The 23,241-nt window shown below is 53.2% G+C and overlaps 1 protein-coding gene across 2 annotated transcripts in view; it reads left to right on the forward strand.

Moving 5' to 3' along the window:
- The first annotated feature begins 11,254 nt into the window (after nt 1-11,254).
- MXI1 (MAX interactor 1, dimerization protein) overlaps nt 11,255-23,241 on the forward strand; it is a 57,516-nt gene continuing 45,529 nt past the window's right edge. The window contains exons 1-2 of one of the 2 annotated variants that reach the window (XM_074831242.1): nt 11,255-11,479; nt 22,219-22,351. In XM_074831242.1, coding sequence (XP_074687343.1) covers nt 11,296-11,479; nt 22,219-22,351 — 317 coding nt within the window. In that variant the 5' untranslated portion in view covers nt 11,255-11,295. Of the gene's footprint in view, nt 11,480-21,035; nt 21,531-22,218; nt 22,352-23,241 lie in introns of those variants that run through there. The other variant, XM_074831243.1, reaches the window with a different exon arrangement.

Here is a 23,241-nt window from a genome sequence, read left to right on the forward strand (position 1 = left end):
CTGAAATTCAGGAAAAAGAAAAGAAAGCCCAAGGAAAGGGATGCGCTGAGCTGTAACAACACGTGGCCAGCCCTTGAGCTGCCACGTGGTAGCCCAGCCCTGGTGACGCTGGGGTCACTTATGGCTTCACCCAGTCTCACTGCAGCACAAGCGGGTGTCTCCTGTTATTTGACATTTTCCTTCCTCCTCCCGAAGGCCGAGACGTCTGTCGCTTCGTATCCCGCCCATGTCTGGAGCCACCAGCTCCAAAGAGGAGCAGAATCAGACTGCGAAGTTTCGCCGCTTCACTGCCTTTGTGTGCAAACCCAGTTTATCTGTATTGTTTGACCAGCGCCAGCAAATTACACCCTGCCTAATGTGTCGTTAGGGAGAGGCAATTAAATACCAACCCAACGAGTATTGCGGCCAACGTGACTGGGGAGAAACAGCTGCAATCTGCATGGCAGCTGGGAGAGACGGGTGGAAAATATTAACCTTTTTATTTATGTCTTTGCTGTAACCTCCACCGTGTCTGGCTGCCCGGCTGGGTGAAACCTGCACAGGGCAGGGTTTGGCAGGGAGTGGGCAGGGATGGCGCCTAGATCCAGTGAGTTTTCACCTGTTTGGCTTCAGCCCAAACAACCGGCGATGCCCACCCTGCACAGTGCTGGGTCGGCTCACCAGTGGCTACAGGACTCTTTGCTTTCACCCTGCAGCCGGTCTCTGCCTTTCTCCAGCTGCTTTCTGGCCCTTGAGCCCTGGGGGCTGCTCCTGCTGGCAGTGGCACCGGGTGGCCACATCTTGTATGCCTGGGTACGATTTAGTGCTTCAGCTTGGTTGCCCATCAAATCAACCCTGGTTTTCTATGGCGTCTTCTTCAGCGCCCCTGTGCCCCAGCTGCCAGCACTGAGCTTGTGGCGGTGCCATCCCGCCGCCAGCCTCCTGCATTGTCCCCAGGTGGGATTTGCTGTCCCCATCCTTCTTCACCCACCATGCCCCACAGCACGTTCCTGTCCTCCTCGCTCAGCCTCCAACACTGAATCACCCCCAAGTGTTTTGAAGACAACAAATCCTGTTGCTAATTCTGGACATCCCAATAAATACCTTTTTCTCCATTCTCCAGAGGCTATGAGTGCTCTGAGGGATGGGGCCATCTCACTGTGGGCTGGAGTGTTTTCTCAGTGTTAGACATATAAATGCAGGTAGCTTTGACCCAGGATCTCTGGGATCAGCTTTCTGCAGGTACCAAGAGCATTTCTGGGTGGATGTAGAGGAGTGTGCTTGCAAACAGCACCTTTAAGCACTGCCAAAGTGGCGCTCGTGGTGAAGCGATCTGGCAGCCGGAGCAGGCAATGGGAAAATTAGCGTCAAAGTCTCATTGCAGCCATGGATTTAAACTGGTTGGTGTGGACCAAGTCATCTGCCACCAAGTTCAGCAGTCTGAAAAACAGAGCAGATACCATTTTTATTCCTCTCTGTCACCAGCTTTTTGAGAGTAAATACTCACAGGTTTGTAGAGTGTTTTGTGAGCCCTGAACAAAGGGTGGCTGTAGGAGTACCCAGGAAGGGAAATACCCAACGCAGGGCAGCAAGTCAGTAACACGGAGCAAAGTTGTTCCTGCTGAAGGTGCTGCCTTGGCCAGCCCTGCCAGGGACCCACGGTCACTCACTCCTGTCCTGCATGTTGGGTTGGGGGCAGATGGGGCATTGCAAGGCATTTTGTTTGGTTTTACTCCTCACACAGTTTGCTCTTTGGGGGATCCTACAGCATCTGGGGTTCTGGAGGAAACAACAGTCAGAGGCCTGGAGCAGACGGGGAAAGGGTTAAAAGTGCAATGAGTAGGTCACTCTGATTTTTTGCCTTTATAACCAGTGATTTTTCTAGGCCAAGCAATGAAACAGATCAAATCTCTTCTTCAGGCACACATCTGACAGTACCATGTGAGAAGCTGTTAGTGGAACCAGAGCAGGTGAGGATTAGTAAATGAGCAGCAAAGTGGGCAACGCGCTGGCCAAGGGGAGCGGTGGGGGATGTCACCCCCCACTCAGCGGAGCCGGGACCTGCCCAGAAGGGGCATCGGGACCAGCAGCAGCAGGTTTTGCTGCAACACAGGGAATAAGTTGGAATAAGACACAGGGATCTCGGTCCATTGAAAAGAAATCAGAAGCCATCCATGTGGCATGGCTGTGGGCAACAAACCAGGGGCCGAGATGCCGTGACTTGCTCGTGGTGCTGGTGCAACAATCAGTCACTGCCAGGGCAAAGGTGGAAGATGCTGGGCGGGATCAACCTGGGAGGATGCACGATCCTTCTCCTTAGTTACAGTGAGAGGGGGGCAGAGGAAGACAAGGAGGAAACCATAGGGAAATACTGGAGAGAGAGAATAGTTTTTAAACCACAGATAATGTTGGCAGATGAACAAATGAGTATTAACTGGTGGGGGCTGCTGGGAAGCTGGGAAATTTGTGAAGGGGATTATATGACGCGGCTGCTCAGAATAGTTGGACTAAATGACCCAGGAGATCCCCTCTGGTTTCGGCCTTCCCTTGTGACACCAGGTGCTCTGAGTAGCAGCAGAGCCAGTCTATTTGTATTTGAATATTAGGATGTCAAGCAAGTAAAGATGAGCAAAACTGCATCCAAACACTGCTGTGCTTTTTTTGTTCTTGGGATGTGCCAGGAAACCCTTCTGCATCAGTTCCTGGGGTCAAAACCTGCCTGCCAGTGCCCCACAGAGGCGCAGCAAGCCCTGCCGCAAGCCACAGAGCTGTTGGAGGGAGCTGCTGGTGAGAGATGAAGGAAATCATTAAGCAACCATAATTACACTGCGAGACTCACGAGTTGGCTCTCGATGTGTCGCTCCCACACTAACCTGGCAGAGCCAGTGGCTGGTGGCACCGGCCGCTCCCCAGGTCCCTCCCGCAGCGGAGCCCCTCCCGGGGAACGCTGGCAGCCCCACGCCACGCGCTCCCTTCCCCAGCCGGTCTCCATCACTGTGGGCACCGTGGCCCAGGGCTGCTTTCCCCTGCCCGCTGTGGCATAGCAGTAGGGACAAGAGCAGCGTCCTTGTGTCTCCCCAGCCCCCAAAACCACCCCAGCAGCCTGTGCCCGTCAGCCCCCTGTAGGCTTTCCCTGGACACTGACCCCTTCTCCTGGCTGCAAGCGAGCAATGACACCTGGTCTGGGAATGACCCCTTTCACACATGACATTTTTTCTAAAATTTAATTAATTTTTAAAATTAAACCTTTATCCAGCCTTTTATTCGGAATAACCAGGGAGCCCCTTTGAAGGACCACAGGTAATTTTTCCCTATTATTTTGTTGCTACCATCACTGGAGTCAAGAATTGGCTGTGCCCTGGTGGATTTCCCCACCATAATGCCACCCCCAGCTATTGCAAAGCCCAATTTAGCCACGAAATCCAAGGGAACTAACTTGTCTGTGCATGTGCCAGATGGCCCTGTGGAGGGCAAAACCGAGTTCCTGTCCCTCCAAACCCCTGGGCATCATTTCTGTGTGCCCCGTCATCTTGTGGAAGAACAGCTGGAAACCTCCCAGAATGTTTCTTCTTGTCAAGTTTCTGCCTTTCTCTTCCTCTAGGCTTTATTTTCTGCAGCCAGCTCATCAAGACATGAGACTCGGAGAGGGTGAAAGGGAAAAATGAAGCGCCTGACTTGCTAAAATTTGTGCATGATCCCAGGGATGCATGGTTTCATAGCTGCCAGCACCTCAGGAAGGTGAGCTAACATATCAAAACTCAGGGGGATTGGGAGGCTATTTATTGTGAAATCAGTTAAAAGGCCAGCTGGGGAGAGGGACACAAGGTATTTGAAAGTGAGAAGAGTCTCAAACCATCCATCAAGAGGTCCCTCTTTCTATGTTCTTCCTGCAGTGCATCCTCCAGGGCTTGTCCTAATGGCCCCTCGGCCCCTCAGCCCCAGCACAGAAAGCACAAATCTCAGTGATGTGTTGGATGTCACAGATACTGAGTATAACATAAAAACCCAAAGCCAGAGCATGCAAAATTGCACACTGTGAATATTACAAGTTCTTCCGGCTTGGAGCAATGTCAAATGACCTTCTCTTTGTCCGCCAGCCTAGACTTGAGGATCAATCAGTGTATTCCTAGGAGTGGTGTAAAGTTTTCAGTTCAGCAGCCAAAGAACTAGATCCTCCACTTGGCCCGTTTCACCAGGGACACGTTCTTGGGCCTTTGGCCACGTCCATCCTCCCACCTGCCTTGGCAGATCCCATCCACCCCTTATGGAGCCACCCAGACCTGCTGGGAATATTCAGCAGTGAATCCACCCACCAAGAGATGTGCTTTTTTCTGCTGGCACAGCGCAATTTTAGACCATATGTGTGCTTTCCCTTAAGGGTGGGCAAGAAAATATTCTTTATTATTTTTATATCCGTACTGCATAGCAACTACTGTGAAAGGCCAAGCACAAACGGCGAAGAACTGGTAAGAGCAAAGAAGAGCTTGTGCCAGCTCATAGCCTCTGAGACAGAAAACTTACAATTGCATAGATGGAGAGTGGGGAGGGCAATCAGGAGGCGGGGGGGGGTGTAAAAAAATGCTTATTGTAAAATAATAGATCATAGCTCAGGCTTGCTTAATGAATGCTGGATGAGATCAGGAGGCACCACACAGGTAGCTTGTAAGGAGGGATTTCAAAGGAAATTAAGTTGAAGCTTTAGAGGTACTAGAAGGATGAAACTGTAAATAACAGCAGCATAAATGGATCTGAGATAAACAGTATGGCTGGGCAAGACAGGAGCAGGCAAGAGGAAACATCAACACCATTTCTAGCTTAGTTATTTCTAGCACACACACAAAAAAGAGCATCAAATGGCAGATCACAAAGGCAATGCACCCTCCCTGCTGCCTGCTGTGCCCACTGCAGCATCGGGCAGCCTGAGACCCACCCAGCAAAGCCACGGTGCTTCCCTGAGCCCCAGCAAAGAGCCATCAGGACCACTTAGGAGCCCCAGGAGCAACCCTGTGTGTAAGGGCTGCTGGAGCAGGCACCTGAAACACTGACAAGTGCTGTTCTCCTGGGGCACCTCTAAGTCATTCTGATCGCTTGTTTAAATTTAGGGAGCAATCAGGAAAGTGAAAGGTCCTTGTAACGATGGCTTTGTAACAGAGGGCTGGATGCATCCCCCCACTCCAGGTCTGGTAAAGTGAGACTCAGGTTCTGACAGCCTCTCTAAGGAGACACACAACCCTTGGCTGCAGACATCTACCTGTCTCACAGCAGGACGCGTAGCCCTGCTACAAATTCCAGTCCCATGTCACACCTCAGGACCGGGGACAGCAGGTGGCAATAGCAGGTGGCAGCCAAGGGCCTGGCGGGAGACCCTGTAGCCAGTGCTGGGGAGAATTAAGTTTATTAATTACTGACTTGTGAAGGATGCTCTGGAGCAGAGATGCTCACAGGCCGTTAAAATGTTGCCCACAAAACTTCCCAGATGACTCGTTGCAAAATCCGTGGGTTGAATTGGAAATCTTCTCTAAAACTTTGAAACAAATTAGATGAATATCATAGAGGAAATGAAAATAGCAACATTCCTCCTCTTCTGCCCTTCCTCTTCAAAATAAGGATAGGTGTTTGATGGCCCATGACATTTATCTGTGCTTTGAAAAGGTGAAAAAAATAGTCTGATTGGAACATGAAGAAATACATCTTCTTTTAAACCTCTCCTCAAGATTTTTTTCTTGCCATGAGCCTTTTTTCTTTGAACAAGGGAAACATTTGATCAGTAAGGCTCAATTCTTCCCCATAAATAACCCACCAGTGGAATGAGTGACATCAGGAAAGAGGGAGTGCTGGGAAGTGCCTGAGAGCTGGCCGAGTCCCCAACATCTGGAGAAACGCTGGTGCTTTGATGGACTATTGGACCCACCTCTGGGGGCTCGGGAGCTATTTTATGGATGCGCTGTGGGCACACAGGGGACAGAGGCTAGTAGCCGCATCTTCCCTGACTTCCTAAAGCCCAAACCTGTTGGCAGCCAGCCCCCAAGGCTGGTTTTGTCTACCCTATAGAGACGATGCTTTGGACCTGTGATGACGGAGAAGGCTCTCAGCAGCGGCCTTAGCAGAATCATGAATTGTCTCCAACAAAGATGGGAAACTGAAAAGATTAAATACAAGATCTCACCAACCTCTGTGCATCACTCTGTGCTGGCAGATTTCTGTACCACAATTAAGTTGTGCCTGGGCACCTGGGTGAGGAGCTGGGCACCACCTGTGCTCACCGTTGGGCTGGGGCCTCTTGGCTGATCACAAATAGCGATGCTGGGAACACATCTCCTGGGATGGAGCTCACCTGCAAAGCAAGCCCCTGTGGCCTGACACACTGCTGAGTGTCAAGTCTGATTTTTTTGCAAATCAGGTTGCAAATTAAAAAATGAGCACCTGGGTATATGGAAGTGAAAAGGCTGGTATCAGAGCGGGAAAAGAAATGCTGAAAAATAAAACACTCTTTCTCGTAGCTATGTTTCTTATGAGGGATAGAGGCTTTCTGCTTCCCTGTTGCAACCCACAGCATGTCCTAGTGCAGGTGGTGGTGTGAGAAGATCCCAACCTGCACAGCAGTTTCTGGGGCACTGCTGGGCTTCCCACATGGGCACCCAAAGGGGCTGAGAGGGCTAATGGTGCCCACTAGTGCTGCTGAAATAACCATCCTGGTAGCAGCAGCAACTTTTTGTCTCGGGCCTGAGCTTATAAACTTTCTGGGTTCAACAGTAAGCTCAAGACTTTAGAAGTCACACAGGATCTGTCAGAGATCTGCTCCCCTCCAGGGTACAACCACTCCAGACCACCTCTAGCTCATCACCACAACAACAACAGTATCCATACAAAAAGAAGAAAAAAAGAGATGTGGTAGTCCTCCAATCAATTTTTTGATGTATTGATATCGCTCTTGTGCAGAGAGAAGTACCTGCCCTTGGCAGATGGGCAGTGCAATTATCACTTGGAAAACAGGTTCGTCCTTCCAAAAGGGCAGCAGCAGACTTTTAAAGGCAGGTGAAATTTTATAAAAGGATTACAATGGGATTAGCTGGAAAGGAGAGAGAGCAGGTGCCTCCAGGAGACTTTGCAAATGGAAACCCAGGGTTCTTCTGGCCCCCACCCTTTCAAACCCTCTCCAGACCCTGCCAGGTCTGTCCAGGGGGTGATTTACACTGGTGCTGCCACCAGAACAAGTTGAATAGGTAACACCTGTGATGTGGGGAAATAGCGGCTGTGAGTGTGTGAGACCAGCAGAACAATGTCAAAAAGCACCCACCGAAGGGGATTTACCATTCGTGCTCAGAGCTATAGCTCTGTTTTTCACTATTTGGTCCAACAAAGGCACAACACACACGCACAAGATACCCAGGGCAGAGCAGACTGGGATGCTCACTCTCTAACCTAGGGTTTCTCCTGGCAAGTCACACCACCAGGCAGCTTTGCACCTAAACCCACACTTTGCTGTGTTGTGGAGCACTGAAAAACAAAAGCACCTCAGCAATCTTACCTCTTACCTGGCCCAATCCCCAGATGATGGGGTAGATATTTTTTCCACTTCTACGAGTGTGAATTTGGTAAGAGCACCATGGGCACCTGACCTCTGCACCCTCAGGCCACGCTCGCCTTGCCGTGCCATGCCGTACCGAGGGCAGCATACGGCCACAGGCTGCTGATAAAAGCTCTGGGGATCTCCCACGTGGTGAGCGATGCTTTGGCGATGTGCCCGGGCAGCGGCGGCCGTGCCGATGGCGTGGGCAGTGGGGCTGTGCTGGCGGCTCACCCCAGCTCACCCCATCTCCTGCTCCCATGGGCCCACAGAGCTGCACTCAGTCCCTCCACTTTTGTCTGAGAAGCAGCTCCACCATCGCCTTGCAGAGTAAAAACTGACGGTAAGACTTCAGGGTGAGCTCAATGCTTAAACAAAGTAAAAGAGAAGGCAAATAAAGAGAGCATGCCCTTAACTGGCTGTATTTAGAAGGCTGCCATGGATGAGGGTGCTGGTCCACAGCTGCTGGATGTGTGCAGAGATGGCAATATTGCAAAACCTCCTCCCTTAGCACTCCATGTTGCCTCTCTGATCTGTCTGCTTTCTCCTACCCACCCCTTTTTTTGCAGCATACACCCCAACCCATATCCCCTAGAAACCCCATTTCTCCTGAGGCAGGTCCCTTGCAAATCCTGCACTTGGACCATTCCCTTGGAAATGCTGGTATTTCCCTACCCCATTCCCTAACAAATGCCTTAACCCTCTGCTGTCCCAGGAGCAGACAGAACAGGCAAGTGTTCTTGCACCTCCTGACACCTCCAGTGGGCAACAACCTGAGCTGTGCCTTGCCGTGGACTGTCTCTGAGTACAAACCTCATGGGGACAAGGACCGTCCTGCATCCTGCAAAGCTGCTTGAACCCCTCCAAGGCCAGCTGTTTGGGGAGACTGATAGTTCAGATCACTTTTCTCTGTGGAAGTAACTTTAAAGAAGAAAATCTCAGAATAAAGCTAGAAGGGAAGGGAATCAAAATTATGATTATTCTGGCTTTGAACCCTGGGGATGTGACACTGGGAAAAGCAGTACCCACTACTGATGGTTGAATCAGCACCGATTCATACAAAACATTCAAAAATATCAGAAGGGTTGCATAAGTGCATGAGGAGGATCAAGAAATGCAGTAGGTAACAGAGAAGGCTGCCATTAGGCATGGGAACTACAGTATGAACTCCAGATGACCATACACATCCTCATCTTCTTCTGGGAAAGGGGCCGAGATTTTTAAATCATGTGATTTTTAAGCAATCTGATGCTGGCTGCCTCTGCTGCCTTTGATGTGTTTTCAGTAACAACTTCTTGTACTTTAAGCTAAGGTCACGGAAACCTTCTCCCCGTTGGTGAGCAGGCAGAGAGATGCCCTCAGCGCTAGGCTGAGCTGGGCAGCACTTGTGCCCAGGTTTCCAGCAGATGCAAGCAGGGCTGGTTAGAGCAGAGTTGCGTTCCCGGCTCGGTCCCTGCGCAATTAGAAAGCCAGAGACTCTCTGCCTGATGTTTTAATGGGAGTGTTTGCCGGTGCACACTTGTAAAGCAGGAATTGTGTCTTATCTCAGCTAGTTAGTGGAGTTAATAAAAGCCAAGTACCTTTTGAGTCCTTTGCTCACCTGGATCTCCTTTATGGCTCCCACGTCCACCCCCTGCTCTGTTCAGGCCCTGCTTTTCCAGCTGAAATCCTGCTCTTGCAGATGGCCAGACACCTGCGGGTGCTGAGCACACCCCAGCCCGGCAGCGGCGTGCTCTCCCGCTCCCCTCCCGGCACACCGGGCTCTCACCTCTGCCTTCTCCAGGCCACGACTAAATCCAGCTGATGCTTCATGCCCTGCCACTGCCTAATTTTCCAGGGACTTCCCATCTCCGGGCACTGCTGGTCCATCCTGTGCCATCCATCAGCCCATTTTGGGTGGTAGTAGGGGCACTCTGCCACGCACTATGATAGGACAAGTTGTGGCATCTTTGATGCGGCAGCAGCCGGGTGGTGCTGCCGGCGTGGAGGTGCCATGCTGCCATGGGAGAGCCTGGGCCAAGAGCCTGGAGAGCCGGCCTGGCTCCTGCACGTGGCCTGGGAAGGGTGTGCGACCGACGAAATCCTGCAGCCCTGCTTCCCAACAATAGTTTGCCAGCCTCCAGCAATTGGGAGCTGGAGGGACTTCATTGCATGCGCTGCCATCTGGGGCATCGTCCCCTCTTGGATGATTCAGGTCCCCGTGACGCCCGGGCTCCAGATACCAATTAACACTTACTAATATGGCATCTTTTAAACGCCACCGCAACCTCTCTTCTTACCTCCAGCCGGCGCTGGCCCCTGTGAGGCGGGTGAGCCCCGCCAGGCACACGGAGCCCCATGGCAGTGGGGCATTAGCAGGTCCCCGCGCCCCAGCACACCTCTGGGGCGATGCTTCACCCCGGCCGCTCCCGCAGGGCTCCTCAGCTGATCCAGACCGACCCGACCGGCCAGGCAGGAGCAGGGTTTCACGCTGTAGCACCGCGGCTCGGGCGTTGCCACCATGGATGGAAACAGAGCCAGGAGGGGGTCTGAGGGCACCTGCTGCCGGCCTGGTGCCAGCGGGGTCCCCTCTTGCTGCCCCCTCAACACTCACAGACCTGAGATGGCAGATGGTTTGTGGAAGTGTGAAGACTCGCCCCCCTCCTCCTCCTCCTCCTCAGCCCGTGTCAGGCCCTGCGCCCTCTCCCCAGGGTGCAGGTGCTCTTTCTCCACCTGCCTGGCTGCAAAACAAGGGGAAAATAAGGATACGCCCCAGCCCCGGTGTGCCCGGCCCTGACCCCGGGTCTGCAGGGATGGACAGGGCTGGGGGGAGGCTGGGCCACCCCCCACCTGCTCTCCAGCTTTGATTTGCTTTGGAAAAAAACTATTAATTGCTTTTGGACTTTGAACCCAGAGAGGGCTTTCTGGAGGGCACCATGCAAAAAAGGAGGAGTAATTTGGTATTAAACCACTGGTGCTTCGTGCCGTGGGGGTCTGCTGGAGGTAGGGGCTGCGCCCCCAGGGCTGGGCGTAGCAGAGGCCCCCAGCCTGCCTGTCACTCCGGGTCCCTGCCCAGGGAAGGACCCTCAGGCAGTGACGGGAGGTGACAGGGGGTGACAAGGGGCACGACAGGCCTGGCTGTGCCTCTGTGAGTGAGTATGGGTGCAGCGGGGCCCCCACCACCACAATGGCACTGCGAGTGCTGTGCCACTGTCCCAGCGGTGCAGTGCACTGTCCCGGGGGTGCCGTGTCACTGTCCCAGGGGTGAAGCGCCCCTGTCCTGGGGGTGTGGTGCCCCTGTCCCCGGGGGTGCAGCGCCCCTGTCCTGGAGGTGCGGTGCCCCTGTCCCCGGGGGCGCGGTGCCACCACCGCGGGCGCCACAGCCCCCCCCCCCCGTTTCCAGGCGGTCGTCTGCCGCTGGGGGGGGGGGGGGAGGGGGCGAGGGGGCTGTGCAGGACATCCCGGGGCTGCTGGGGGGTGACCCACCGGTCCCCCCCACCCCGGGACAAGCTCCCCCCCCGCTCCGTGCTGAGAGCCGCGCAGCCGCCGGCGCTCGCACTCCGCAGGCGCGGCCGGGCCGGGCCGCCCCGCCGGGGCGCGGGGGGGGGCGGGACGGCGGCGGCGGCCCGTGGGGCGACACAGCGGCGGGGCGGGCGGCGGCGGCAGCGCTAGGACCGCGGCGGCCGCCGGGCTCGCCGGCAGACGGACAGACAGGCGGACAGAGAGACGGACAGGCGCGCTCGCAGCGCCGCGCGGGGAGGCGGCGGGGCATGGGGAAGCGCGGCCGGCCGCGGAGGGAGCCGCGGGGCGCGGGGGTGGCCGGCGGGGCCCGGTGCCCCCTCGGGGACATCTGCAACACGGGCCCCGCGGCGGGCATGGACACCTTCCTCTACAACGTGCAGGTGCTGCTGGAGGCCGCCAGCTACCTGGAGCGGATCGAGAAGGAGAATAAAAGTAAGTGTGGGCTTGTAGCCGTGGCCGCGCGTGTGCGTGACCGGCGGGGCGGGGGGGCGAAGGGGGGAAAAAAATAATAACCTAAACTTTTGGCTGGCAGCAGGGGCCGGGGGCACAGTGACAAAGAGCGCCGGGGCTGGCCGGCAGTCCCCGCGGCGGAGGCACGCGTGGGACCCCCGCCCGCCCCCCCCACCCCCCCCCCCGCTACCGGGAAGCCGGGCCCGTGGGGGAAAGTTTGGGATGGAGAGCGGGGCGAGACGGCGCGGGGGTGGTGGTGGGGCATCTCCGCTTCTCGGGGAGGGCGGGGGGGGGCGCGGAGAGGGTCCGGGGGGGTCGGCGGGCCCCGCGCGGAGCCGGAGCCGGTGGCGGAGCCGGAGCGGCGGGGGAGGAGGCGGTGACACGTCCCCGCTCCCCCCGCCGGGGCATGGGCAGAGTCACGTAGGCAAGCGGCAGCGCTCGCCAGGTAGCCGGCGGGGAGGGCAGGGCAGGGCAGGGCCGGGCAGGGCGAGCGCCCGGTGCGAGGTGGCGATCAGCCGCGCCGCCGCCCTCCCGCTCCGCGGGTGCGGAGGGTGCGCGGAGCCCGCGCCTTTCCCCTGCGGATCGGTGTCCCGAGCGGGGAGCGGGCTGCGAGGGACGGGCGGCCCCGTAGGGAACAACCGCGTTGGGAACAAAGGGGCCGCCGTGCCCCCCGCGGCGGTGCGCGCCTGCGGAGCCCCACGCGCGGAGCGGACACCCGCGGCGCTGCGCCCGCCGGAGCCCCGCCCCCGCAGCCACATGGTTCGCACATGGAGCCAGCCCGCCGCGCTCATTGGCGGCGGATTCCCGAGGGGCGGGGCCCCGCGGCCCGCTCCACCAATCTGCGGCGCCGGGGTCCCCCGTGTGACGTCACGCGTTGCCGAGCGGGGCGCGGAGCGGGCGCGGAGCGGAGCGGCGGGGGAGAGAGGGGGGGCGAGGGGCCGGCGGGGCGGGGGTGCCGCTGTTCCCCGGGGTGTCACATGCAAGCGCCGCTGGGAGCCCCGGAACCCGCTCCCCCACACCCCGCGCTTTACCCTTGTTTTCCTCGGGTTTCTCTGTTATTCTTTCTTCTAGTCTTTATTTTGATTTTTTTGTCTAGTTCATTTTTTCATATCTTTTTTTTTCTCTTTTATTTTTCCTATTTCGTCCCCAGTTTTCCCTTTTCCCTTTTGTTCCTCCTCTTCATGGACCGTGTGCTGTGCTGCGTTTTCCTTTTCGTTTAAGTTTACAAAGGGATCAGCGCGTCCCCCACCGCCCCTCTCCATCGCTCCATCACCCTCCCCTTGCTGCTAACCCCTCTATGGCAGCTATAGGTCCCACGCAGGTGACAATATAGGGTGCCCTTGTTCTGCGGGAGCAGCTGCGTGCACGCAGGCTTCCAGGGAAAGGGATCCCTCTGCGGAGAAGCTGCTGTGCTGCTAAAGCCATGGGGGCGATGGGCCGAAAGCCCTTGTTCTCCGCTCGCCCAGAACAAATCCAGGCTGCTTTTCTGTTTTCGAAAGTTGAATTAATATCGGGGTGGGTTTTTTCCTCACGTGCTAGCTGTTGTTTCGTAATGAATCTGCAAAGCCACGCATCTGAGGAGCTGAGCAGCACCGCGGCCGGCGGCTGCGAGTAGGAAAACGACAGGAGTTACCAGCAAAAAACGGGTTTGCGTGTGAAAGCAGCAGCACCGCTGCTTTGGAAATCGAGTGTGAGACCGCTGGTTTGTTTTTGTTTTTTTTCTTTCAGCATGTTCCTGTCTTGGAGGTGAACTGTCAAAATCGTGGGGTTTTTTTGGGGAGGGGATAGAATTTTTCTTGCCGTTGAGGTGGATAGTATCTGGGTTTTTTATATGCTCCATTTAAAAATGCATCATTTTATGCAGTTCCTTGTTTGGAACTGGAAAATGAGCAGGACAGGAGGATACTGGATTTTTTATTGCTAAATTTTGAAAGGAGGTGTTTGCATCCAAACAGCTCCATTCCTGACACTTGTTTTCACTGAAGCTTTCACTAACAATCATCATGGTCATAGCACTGAAAATCCTCACTTTGATTAGGCAATTCTACAAAACCTTTCAATATTTTAATTTGCAATCAGGACATTTTTGGTTGAAAAGTCCCATTTAACCAAAGGCTCAACTACTGAACGTGCTGTTCAGAACGTGACCATCGTAAACCAGGCAGCTTTTACATGTTGCTCTCAAACAAAGAAAAATGCTGCTGGGATTGGAAAACAATCTCTGAGCGCTACAGGCCCTATCTAAACTAAGGAATAGCTGCAGAAGTGGGAGGGTTATATACTAACATATATACATAGGGAAGAGATTTACATGCAGAGCTGAGGTTATTGCACCAAGAGGATACTATGCCCTTTCGTCTGCCAGCGCAGGAGTGATTGCTCAGTGCACCCCGTGCTGGCAGCGTGGCAGAGACGTCGGTAATGGCTGGTCACTCCTCGTTGCAGGCTTCAACCTGGCAATTAGCAGTACCAGAGGAGACCGGCTCAAAAAAGTTTGGTGATGGAGACTGCAGCCAAACTTGGTTGCAGACAGACTCGGTGCTCGCCTGCTTCCTGCAGGATGCCCAGGTCATTTGACCGCGGTGTTACGCAGGGCTGTAACGAGCTATTTTGGTGTTACTCCCGTCAGGAAGGTGGTTGAGTCACAGCCCTGTTGTGCTAGGTGCTGGACACGTAGAGGAATGACAGTGCCCTGCCTCAAGGAAACACAGTCTTAAAAAAACAGGTAACAGGCAGGTGTTTGTCTCTTCCTGGCCAGGACGGGTGACAGGGATGGGGCTGGGTGAAGCGCCGGGATGCTGGCTGGGATCAGTGTCACAGCTGTGGGGAGGCTGAAGGTCTTTGGGAACCAAAGGCAGGAATTTAAGGAAGGGTTATTATGGCTGGACAAGTTCCAAGTGGTTTTCCTAGTAGTTTTACACAGTTTCTGATAAACGACACTCGTTCTACATTCATTCTTCCAAGCCTTTGGTGGCTATACCAGATTATTCACCTTTTAAAAACACTGTCCCAAGCAGGAGTAGATGCCATTTGGTGGGGGCCCACCCTGAGAGGCAGAGTCAACCCTGTCTCTTGTGGATCCAAACTCTTGGCTATCCCTGAGTGTGCATGTCACACCTTCTGGCAGTAGAGGAGCAGCTACAAGGCCCTTTTCAGCCCCCAAAACACACCATTTTCCCACCTCTGCCAGCAGGTCAGTGGTGTGAGGTGGGCGGTGGAGCCTTCCATGTTTAGGGCAGGACTTTCAGTTAAGGCAGGAGTTTCCTACCTGTTTGGTGCAGAGGGAGAAATAAGGAGATTATTGTTTTACATTTATAGGTCCCACATCCCATCATCGTGGTTGTGAATAATAGCAGAGGGGCCGTGGGTTGGCTGGATGGTGTGGAAACAGAACCGCAGGGCTGAGAGCCACGGGACAGAGTAGGATGTACCAATGTACCGTCAGAGCAGGGGAAGACTATGCTTCAGGAGTGCCCTTTCAGCACCAGCAGTGAAACTACCATTGTAGTATTCACTCAGCTTTAAAAAATATTGGAATAAAAATTATCTGTGTTACAGTACAGTGGTAGGGGAGGCTTGAGTCTTGTTACCAGACTGATTGGGTAAACTGGAGTATTTTAGATACTGAAATATAACTGAATTATTTTTCCAGTTGAGCCTCTGGAAATGAGTAACAGGGATGCCTGCCTGCTTGCTGCAGTTCTCATGGCGAAATCACAAAACCCAATCCCAACACATCTTGTTAACTGACATGTACAGGTTTCCAAATGACCTGTTTCTAGAAATTTAAGCTTGGTATCTAAGGAATAGAAACGTCACATGAAAAAAATTACAGTGGCTGTTTTCAGAAATGGAGGTTGTGCTAAGAGCAGCTCTGTTGGTGTATCCATAACCTCTGCAAATGCCACTTCATGAATAAGCATGGCTGGAAGTCTGTAGCAGCTGAAATGCTGGAGTTTGGAAGATGTTTTTAGAGGTACCTGGAGTAAACTCAGCTGAGGTTTAGTGTGTGTCAAGCATCCCCTTTGTGTGTGTGGACTCAGGCTTTTGTCAGTAGGAGTTGCATAAACAGGTGATGAATTCTTCGGATATGATGACTCTACCTGTAATAGACGTGGTATGTAATATATACTGATCTCACTACAGATACAGACGTATGTTGCCATATCCTTTTCTAAAAGCATGAAGGCAAGCAAGCCACTGTAACTGCAGTGTCCTTATTCACAAGTCTTGTAGAGGTGCGCATGCATGGGACAGTGGACTTTGGCTCCTCACACAAGACAGCTAGATCTTCTTCACATACTGGCTATGTTTATTGACTTTCTGACCAGGAATAACAAATGGGTGACCTTAGATTTGTCCTTTGCTCCTGAATAATCCTCTCTGAAGGAGAGGAAAACTGAGCCTAGAGGGTGAGTCAACAGTATCTTCATCATGCTCCTTCCGTTGTTTATGTGCTGTTTGGGGTCTTTTTTTGACAAGCCAAAGTAAAGAAGTATCAAAAACCTATAATTAGCGGAGGGCAGAAGGAGCCGAGACTGCCTTCAGTCTGTGCGCAGAGCTCCCACTGAATCAATAAGAGGTGAACACGTGGCTCAAGGTCAGTATAGATGGTCTTGGGTCTTACGGTGATGTGATATATGGAGCAGTACAGGGCTCCTTTATTTATATATATTTTCATCCAGCTCACAATAAACCCCTTTCATTCCTTCTGGTTCGTGACCTGGCCACAGTGATTCATGTGTTAGCCACTTCCAGGTTGGGTTATTTTGACTCACACTGTTTGGACCTCAGCATAAAATTCAGAAGGAAGCCACAGCAGGAGAAATGATAGGGCAGAGGTAAAACTGTGGGACTGTGCCAGAAGCACTGCTGAGAACCGATCACGTCCTTTGTCAGCAGAGCAACGTGAGAGCTGGCGGAAAAGCACCTTCTGCTGTTGGCTGGAGAATCCTACGTTCTTCTTGTTTAGCTGAGGCACCCCATCCTGTATATGATGTATTTTTTTCTCATGGGAGGTCCTCTTACTTAATTTTGCAGCTGGGTCAGTCAAGTGACTTGACCAAAGTCACAGAATAAGTCACTGACTCAGAATAAACTGGGGAGAGGAAAGGAGCGAGTAGCCCAAAGAGCTGGTGCACCTGTGGCTTTTGCCTTATTGATTGGCAGAGCTTGCTCTTTGAATCAGAGTGAGGTATAATACAGCATGCGCTGTATTCCTGTTCAAACTCTTGGGATATCCAGGTGGTTTGGCTCCGAGAAATGTCTGTCCTCACCAGTGGATGGGTTCCAGGCACCAGTGGGAGTGCTGAAAGGGATTATCTGATGCTTTGGGAAAGAATGAGGCTCCTGGATGAGAAATGAGGCCAGGTCCTATAGGTGGTGTAGGTCCCTTGCTGAAGGTATTGCAAGCATTGGAAGGGTGTTGAGTAGGTGGGATTTGGGATGTTCTCCAGCCTGCTGCTGCAAGTCCTCCGATGCTGAGCCGTTACGGTCATGGCTGTAAGAGTAGAGACCTGGTTGTTACAGTGTGTGCTGGTAGGTGGAATATTCAGGTATAGCAGAACTGTTGTTCCCCTGGCTAGAAAAACTGAGGAGTTTTATGGATCTGCTGTGCCCAGAAATTTGGGGAATTGATGAATCTTTTCACTAATTTGAGAGCAGCAGAGAATGATTCCTGCTGGGGATCTCTATTCATGCCTTGATTGCAGGGGTGTTAGGTTTCAAGGCTTTGAAAGAGATACTAAGAGTTTGCAGGGTTTGTGTGAAAGTGGGCAAAGGAAGTTCTTGCATCTTTATGTTCCTCCTGGAGGCTGCAAGGAGTTGGAGATGATAGGAAGATTTTAGAAAAAGACAAAGAAGTGATGGAAAACTAGGCAGTTTAGCCAAGGGGATTGCCTTGCTGAAAATAATTTCCACGTTGCAAAGCATTGTGTTATTTCTAAGCCTTGTGTTCAAAGCAGAGGGTTGGGCATCTTGATTCGTGAGCTGTGTTCCTGTTCCACCTCTAGCTTAGGGTGTGTCTTCATGTGAGCGATTATGCTGCTTACACCTCAGTTTCCCTTCCTGCAGAGTGGAAAGAAAAGAGCTGAAGTCATTGCAGGTTTGAGAAGCTTAAGACATACTTTCTGGAAAGCTCTTAGAAGATTTCTCTGATGGAAGATGCTAGTTTAACGCAAGTGATAGTGATGTTGGTAAAAAACACACCACATCTGTTCTACTTGATTAAAATAGTACAGCAGTGTTTCAGATGTAAATATTAATTGATTTCTGCACTGCAGATTTCTTCTTGGATATTTAAATTGTTGCTAAGGAGGAGGGAAAGGCTATCAGGGAGATTAACAAATCCATTATTAAGGCTGGAAATGGAGGGCTGCCGAAGTGCCATTTAATAAAATGTAAAAAGCCCCTTTCTAAAGGGCGAAGCAGCAGAACACACAATGAAAGTGAATCACAGCTGCCAGAAGGGATGCCAAGCAGCAAGCACTTATAATCAGAAAACTGTACTTACAGATCATTCGGAGCCACTAAATTAAATGATCTCACTCTCCCCTAAAACACTCTTCTCTTAGCCCCTCCCCAGCATTGCCTGTGGATTGCTCAACCACATTTAAAATGTGACTTTGGGGGGGTTTTGGTCAGCAGTTGAATAGCATCGGGCCTCTTCGTGCCATTCACTTTCCACCCACTTTTGTTTCTGTCACATACAACTCTGGCATTTTGCAGGCTGACCTGCCCACATGAGCACTTGGGATGGCAACTAAAAGATTTTGCAGATCCGCTGTGGCTCCGCGGTCGGCTTGCCTGCCTCTTCAGGGCTCGTTCTTTGGGAAGATGTCCCACAGTTTATGCTCAAATTTGTCTTTGTTTCACACAGAATTTTTTTTCTAATTGTACATTGTTTACTTCAGAAACAAAGACTTGGAAGCTGAGCTGATGTGTAAATGGAAGAGCTGATCCTACATCATTTCACGCAGAACTGGGCCTGCTGTTACTTCATTCCAGGGCTGATTTCATTCACCGTGTGTATCAGTGTCCCCCTCCTTCATACTCTTTTATTTTGTATCTTGAACTCGCTTCAGGAGGCTGACACTTTGATGTGCTCCTAAACTACCCCTTCATTTTCCAGCCGTGGCTTTCCCTATTTAATCCCTAAAATGGCACCACGTATCTCCAAATGTGCCGTCAGAAAAACTAGTGGTAGTGGATGCTGACGAGAACCTGTCTTGCAGTGATTTTGGGGCTTCATCGTGGGGTTTTTTTTTGGGGGGGGGGTTTGTGGGGTGGGGTTTTTTAATGTTTATTTTAATTAATTATTGCTAATCCCGAGAGTCAAATGGCTGCCTGATTTTGGAAGCAGGTTAGAGGAAGCACAGTTAGAGCTCAGAAATGCTCTCGCATTAACCCCGCTGATGTGGAGCGGTGTGTGTACCAGTGTCCTTTTCCCTTTGTGAGTAATCCAAGATCCTGTAAGTACTCCCTGAGATTGCTCAAATTTAAAATTTTCCAAGTGGTTTTAACAATCTGCTCTATCAGCAGTTTCCGGTGTAGAAAAAAGAGGTGGGGAGAGAGAGAATACTTCCTTCCCTGAGTTCTCACCCAGACAAAAGCCAATTTTTACCAGTGCTATGGTCTGACTCAGTGTAGGTGTGTGAATGGAGGCTGTCCTGCCTGAGCGAGGGCTGGGGCTTGCTTTTCCACAGTGCAGGGTGAGCGAGGTATGTCCCTGAAAGTGTCCCAGCTTCCTTTATTCTTCAACTGTCCCGTCTTACGAGAAACAAAACAAATCAACCCTTTGAGATTTGGAGATGAAAAGGTCTGTGTAAGAACTGAATAGTTGTATTATTTTTACCTCCATCAGCTGCAAGCCTGCAGTTTTCTGAGGAAACCTCAGAAATGGTGAATCAGCGAAACGTTTAAAGAAAAGTTAGCTACCCTGAATCCACTTTTTTTCAGGCCTTCCTAGGTTGAATGCTGCCAACTCTTGCAACTTCATCATGAGTCTCCTGATAGTTTGTGCTCTGCTTAAAGCTCTTGCTACCAGACACAAGCCATTAATTGATAATCTCATCTTTTCTGTTTTTTTGCAAGGTACTTTTCCAGCTCCCATTCTGATGGAGGAATGCTTGCAAATGTAACCAGTCATAGCCTAAAGGTTCAGACCCATGAAACATGACCCCAATTAGAACTACAAAACAATCCTTCAAGGGTTTCTAAGTCAGTATCATCTTGAGATTCAGATTATTGCTCTGGATGTTCTGATTTTGAATGTTCCCTTTATGAGTGTAAATCAAATATTTTGGAGACTGGTATCATACAATTAAATGCTAAGCATTTTTTAAGTTCCAGCAAACGTTAAAGTAATTGGCAAAATTTAGAGTCACAGAAGTGATCATGAGGGTTCACGCCTGTATGAAAATCAGGATGTAAATGCCTAATGAAGATGCTGAGAAGAATGGGGATCAGATTGCAAGGTATAGGTGTGACTATTAAAATGTTGAGGTGGTCACTGCTGTTTACATGCTGCTTCAAACATACGAAGTGGTACATGGTGAGATTGCTGTATGTGACATCTTCTGTCTGTGATATCAAAGGGCTGTGTTCCCATTAAAAAATGGGTCTTGCACCTCTGCCTCCCATCAGAAATACTGTGTCAGTCACTCCAGGTGTGACTTCCCAGAGCCTGGCACCTTGTCTTTAGCTACATCCCGCAGGTGAGCTGTGGAAGGCTCCCGCCCTGTGGCTGCAGCTTTTTCTTTTGTGGTCTCTCTGCTTTATTCTTGCCACAGTCCGGACAATTCCACCTGTGGAAAGCCCTGGTGTTTGCAAGGAGAGGGACGAAGTGGCTGCAGGTCCCCCCTGCCTCCTAGGCCATGTCCATCTCCCCACCAGCGTGTTGCTGGAGCACAGACCTGCGGCCCGCGGGCTGCTGTGGTGTGGCAGCGATGCTGCCCACGGGTGGCTGTGCCCGGGGCGGGGGGCAGCGGTGCCCACTCATCACCCCACCACTGGGCAGTGCGTGCCGATGGGTTCGTGAGCTGGCGGCGAGGGAGGAATGACAGGGCAAACCACCGGCCCCTCAGGGCCCGGCCACCGGCCCCTCAGGCCCCGGGTTGGCGCGCGGCCATCTCCTCCGGGCCTGGCCACCGGCACCTCAGGGCCCGGGCGAGCGCGGAGCCGCCGCCTCCGGCGTGCGGGCGCCCCGCCGTTGCCCCGGGGGGCTGCGCGGGGCCGGGGGGCGGCAGTGCGGGCCGGGCGCTGTCCCCGCTCAGCCGCCGTCCCGCCGGCGCCCGGGAACTGCATTTCCCAGGCAGCCCCGCGGCGGCGCGCGGCGCCCCGCCCTCCCTCCCCCTCCCGTGGGCGCGGGGCAGAGGTAAACAAAGTGGTGCGAGGCGGCGGCGGGCGCGCGGGTGGGGCGGGGCGGCCGGAGGGGCCGGTCCCGCCGCGGGGCTGAGGGGCCGGGCCGGGCGGGGGGCGGCGAGCCCAGGCGGGGGCCGAGGGGGTTGGATCCTGGCAGGGCCCGAAGCGGGGGTAAATCCGGGCCGGGGCTGGGGCCGGGACCGGCGGCGGTGGGCTGCGGGCCGGGCCGGAGCGGGGGTTGCGGGTGTGGGCAGCGCTCGGCCGGGCGGTAGGGACGGGTCTGGGTCAGGAAGAGCACTGGCCTCGCTGCCTCCCCCGGGGGGAGGATCCCGGTCCCAGTCCTTCCTCCGGCATTTCCTCGCGTGTTCTCTTGCCACCTCCGTGCGCCCACCCCTCGCCCTCCCGGGAGAGCTGCCGCCCCCCCGCCCCCCTCCGGGAGGAGAGGGCTGTCGGTGTGAGGAGGCCCGGGGACTGGGGAGAGACGGCGATCCCTCGCTCCTCCCCCCCGCAGCCGCCCCCGTTTGTAGCGGGGGAGCTGGGAGCGTGGGGGCGGAGGGGGGCCCGGGGCTGCGGAGTCCCCCGGCTGCCGGCCTGGGGGCCATGGAGCAGGTCCAGATGATCAACATCCAGCGGCTGCTGGAGGCGGCCGAGTATCTGGAGCGAAGGGAGAGAGGTAATGGGGGGAGGAGGGGTGCTGGGATAACAGCCCTCCGTGGGGGGAGCGGGGCTGGGGTCACAGATCCCCGCGGAGGGGTGAGAGTGACCCTGGAGAAGGGGATTAGAGCGAGCGTTTGCCGGTGGGCTGGTGGTAAATCCCCAGGAGTGAGGAGTTTGATGAGGGACAGGGCTGGCACATCCTCTTGGAGGTGGTGACTGAGGTGGAAGGTTTTTTCAGAGAGGAGGAGAATGAAGTGAGTGCCATTTCTGGAAGGAAAAGTGGGGATTGGTGTGAAAGTTTCCCACCGGGCAGGAAGGATGGTGGTGGGGGTGGCTCTGGCTTTGCAGAGACCTCGATGGCACAGTGAAATACACCTGGTTTGCCTGGTTCAAATAGCTTGGATAGGAGGAGAGAGACAAGGCGCTCGCTGGGCTGTGATGTTTTCTTTTGATGTTTTCAGGTGTTTGAGTGGTGTTGTCCTTCCTCCAAGGTTGGCAGAGCCTTTACACTCCCCTTCCTCTCTTTTCTCCACCTCCCAGTCCACTTCCCTCTGAATACATCATCAGTCATTTCCCTGAGCTGTTGTGGTTAAGGGCCTCCCCAGCTAGGCTGACGGGTTACTGGTGAGGCCTGCCTGCTGACTTTTTTTTTTTTTTTTAATGACCCTTCTTTTTTTATCCCCTGCCTGTTGATTCTCATGCAGAGTGCGAACATGGCTATGCCTCGACCTTCCCCTCAGTTCCAAGTCCTGGACTACAAGACCCAAAGCCCACGCGGCGGCTGAGCCGGGCAAGAAAACACAGCGGCAGTGGCAGCAATGCAAGTATTGCCAACAGGTACGATGCGGGGAGGAAGGCTTGGGGTGCAGGGCTGGCTGGGAGGGTGACGCTGGAGAGGAAAGCAGGAGGCCGAGGAGAGAAACTTACCCTGAGGGGAAAATGAGAAGAGCCTGAGCACAGGAGGATTCAGAGCTGGGACACACAGGTGCAGCATCCCTTCTGGATCCATAGCGCTGAGAGCAGAGGGGACACAGGGGAGCTGTATCTGAAGTGGCACTGCCAGCTGACTCTGTGCCAAGGCTCGGATGCTGCAGAGGGAAGGGGAATAGGGAGATCTGTTCATTGGGTTTAGGGAGGAGGTAGGCAATAGCTGTTCCCATTATATACAGCTGATGTCTTTCCAACCCAGAAGTCACCGCTTTTAAGGGATAGCGTGCGTGCAGCCTGGGTGCTTTGGGATTGTAATGACAGGCATGATTTGAAGCAAGGAAATGATGTTTTGAAATGGATCCCCTACAACAAATGGGAGAGAGGGAGATGACTGGCTGCTATGTACGACGTGTTAAAAATTCAGTTCAGGAAAATGAAGCTGTCTTTCACTCTGCCTTTCAGGGCAGTGGGATTTCCCAGCTTTCTGATTGCTTAGTAATTGTAGAACTCCACATTTTTGACACTTCTCTTATTATGCAATGCCGCATTTCTTGGTTTCTTAAATCTAGAAGAGACAACGGAATTAAGCCTGTCTCTTGGTGCTGTGGTAGGATCTGCCTCTCACTTCTCATTCCTGTTCTTTTTTGTTTTCTTTTGCTCCCTTCTGTAGAATTGTTCAGACCTTCTGGGATAGAGAAACTTTAGAAAGATAAAGTATAATTTTGAAAAGGCAATTGCAAGCTTGCTTTTACTGCAGCAATGCCTGTGCAATCCATAAAATGGTGGCAGGTGGCTCA

Source organism: Strix aluco, chromosome 7, assembly GCF_031877795.1.
Source record: "Strix aluco isolate bStrAlu1 chromosome 7, bStrAlu1.hap1, whole genome shotgun sequence".
Taxonomy (NCBI): domain Eukaryota; kingdom Metazoa; phylum Chordata; class Aves; order Strigiformes; family Strigidae; genus Strix; species Strix aluco.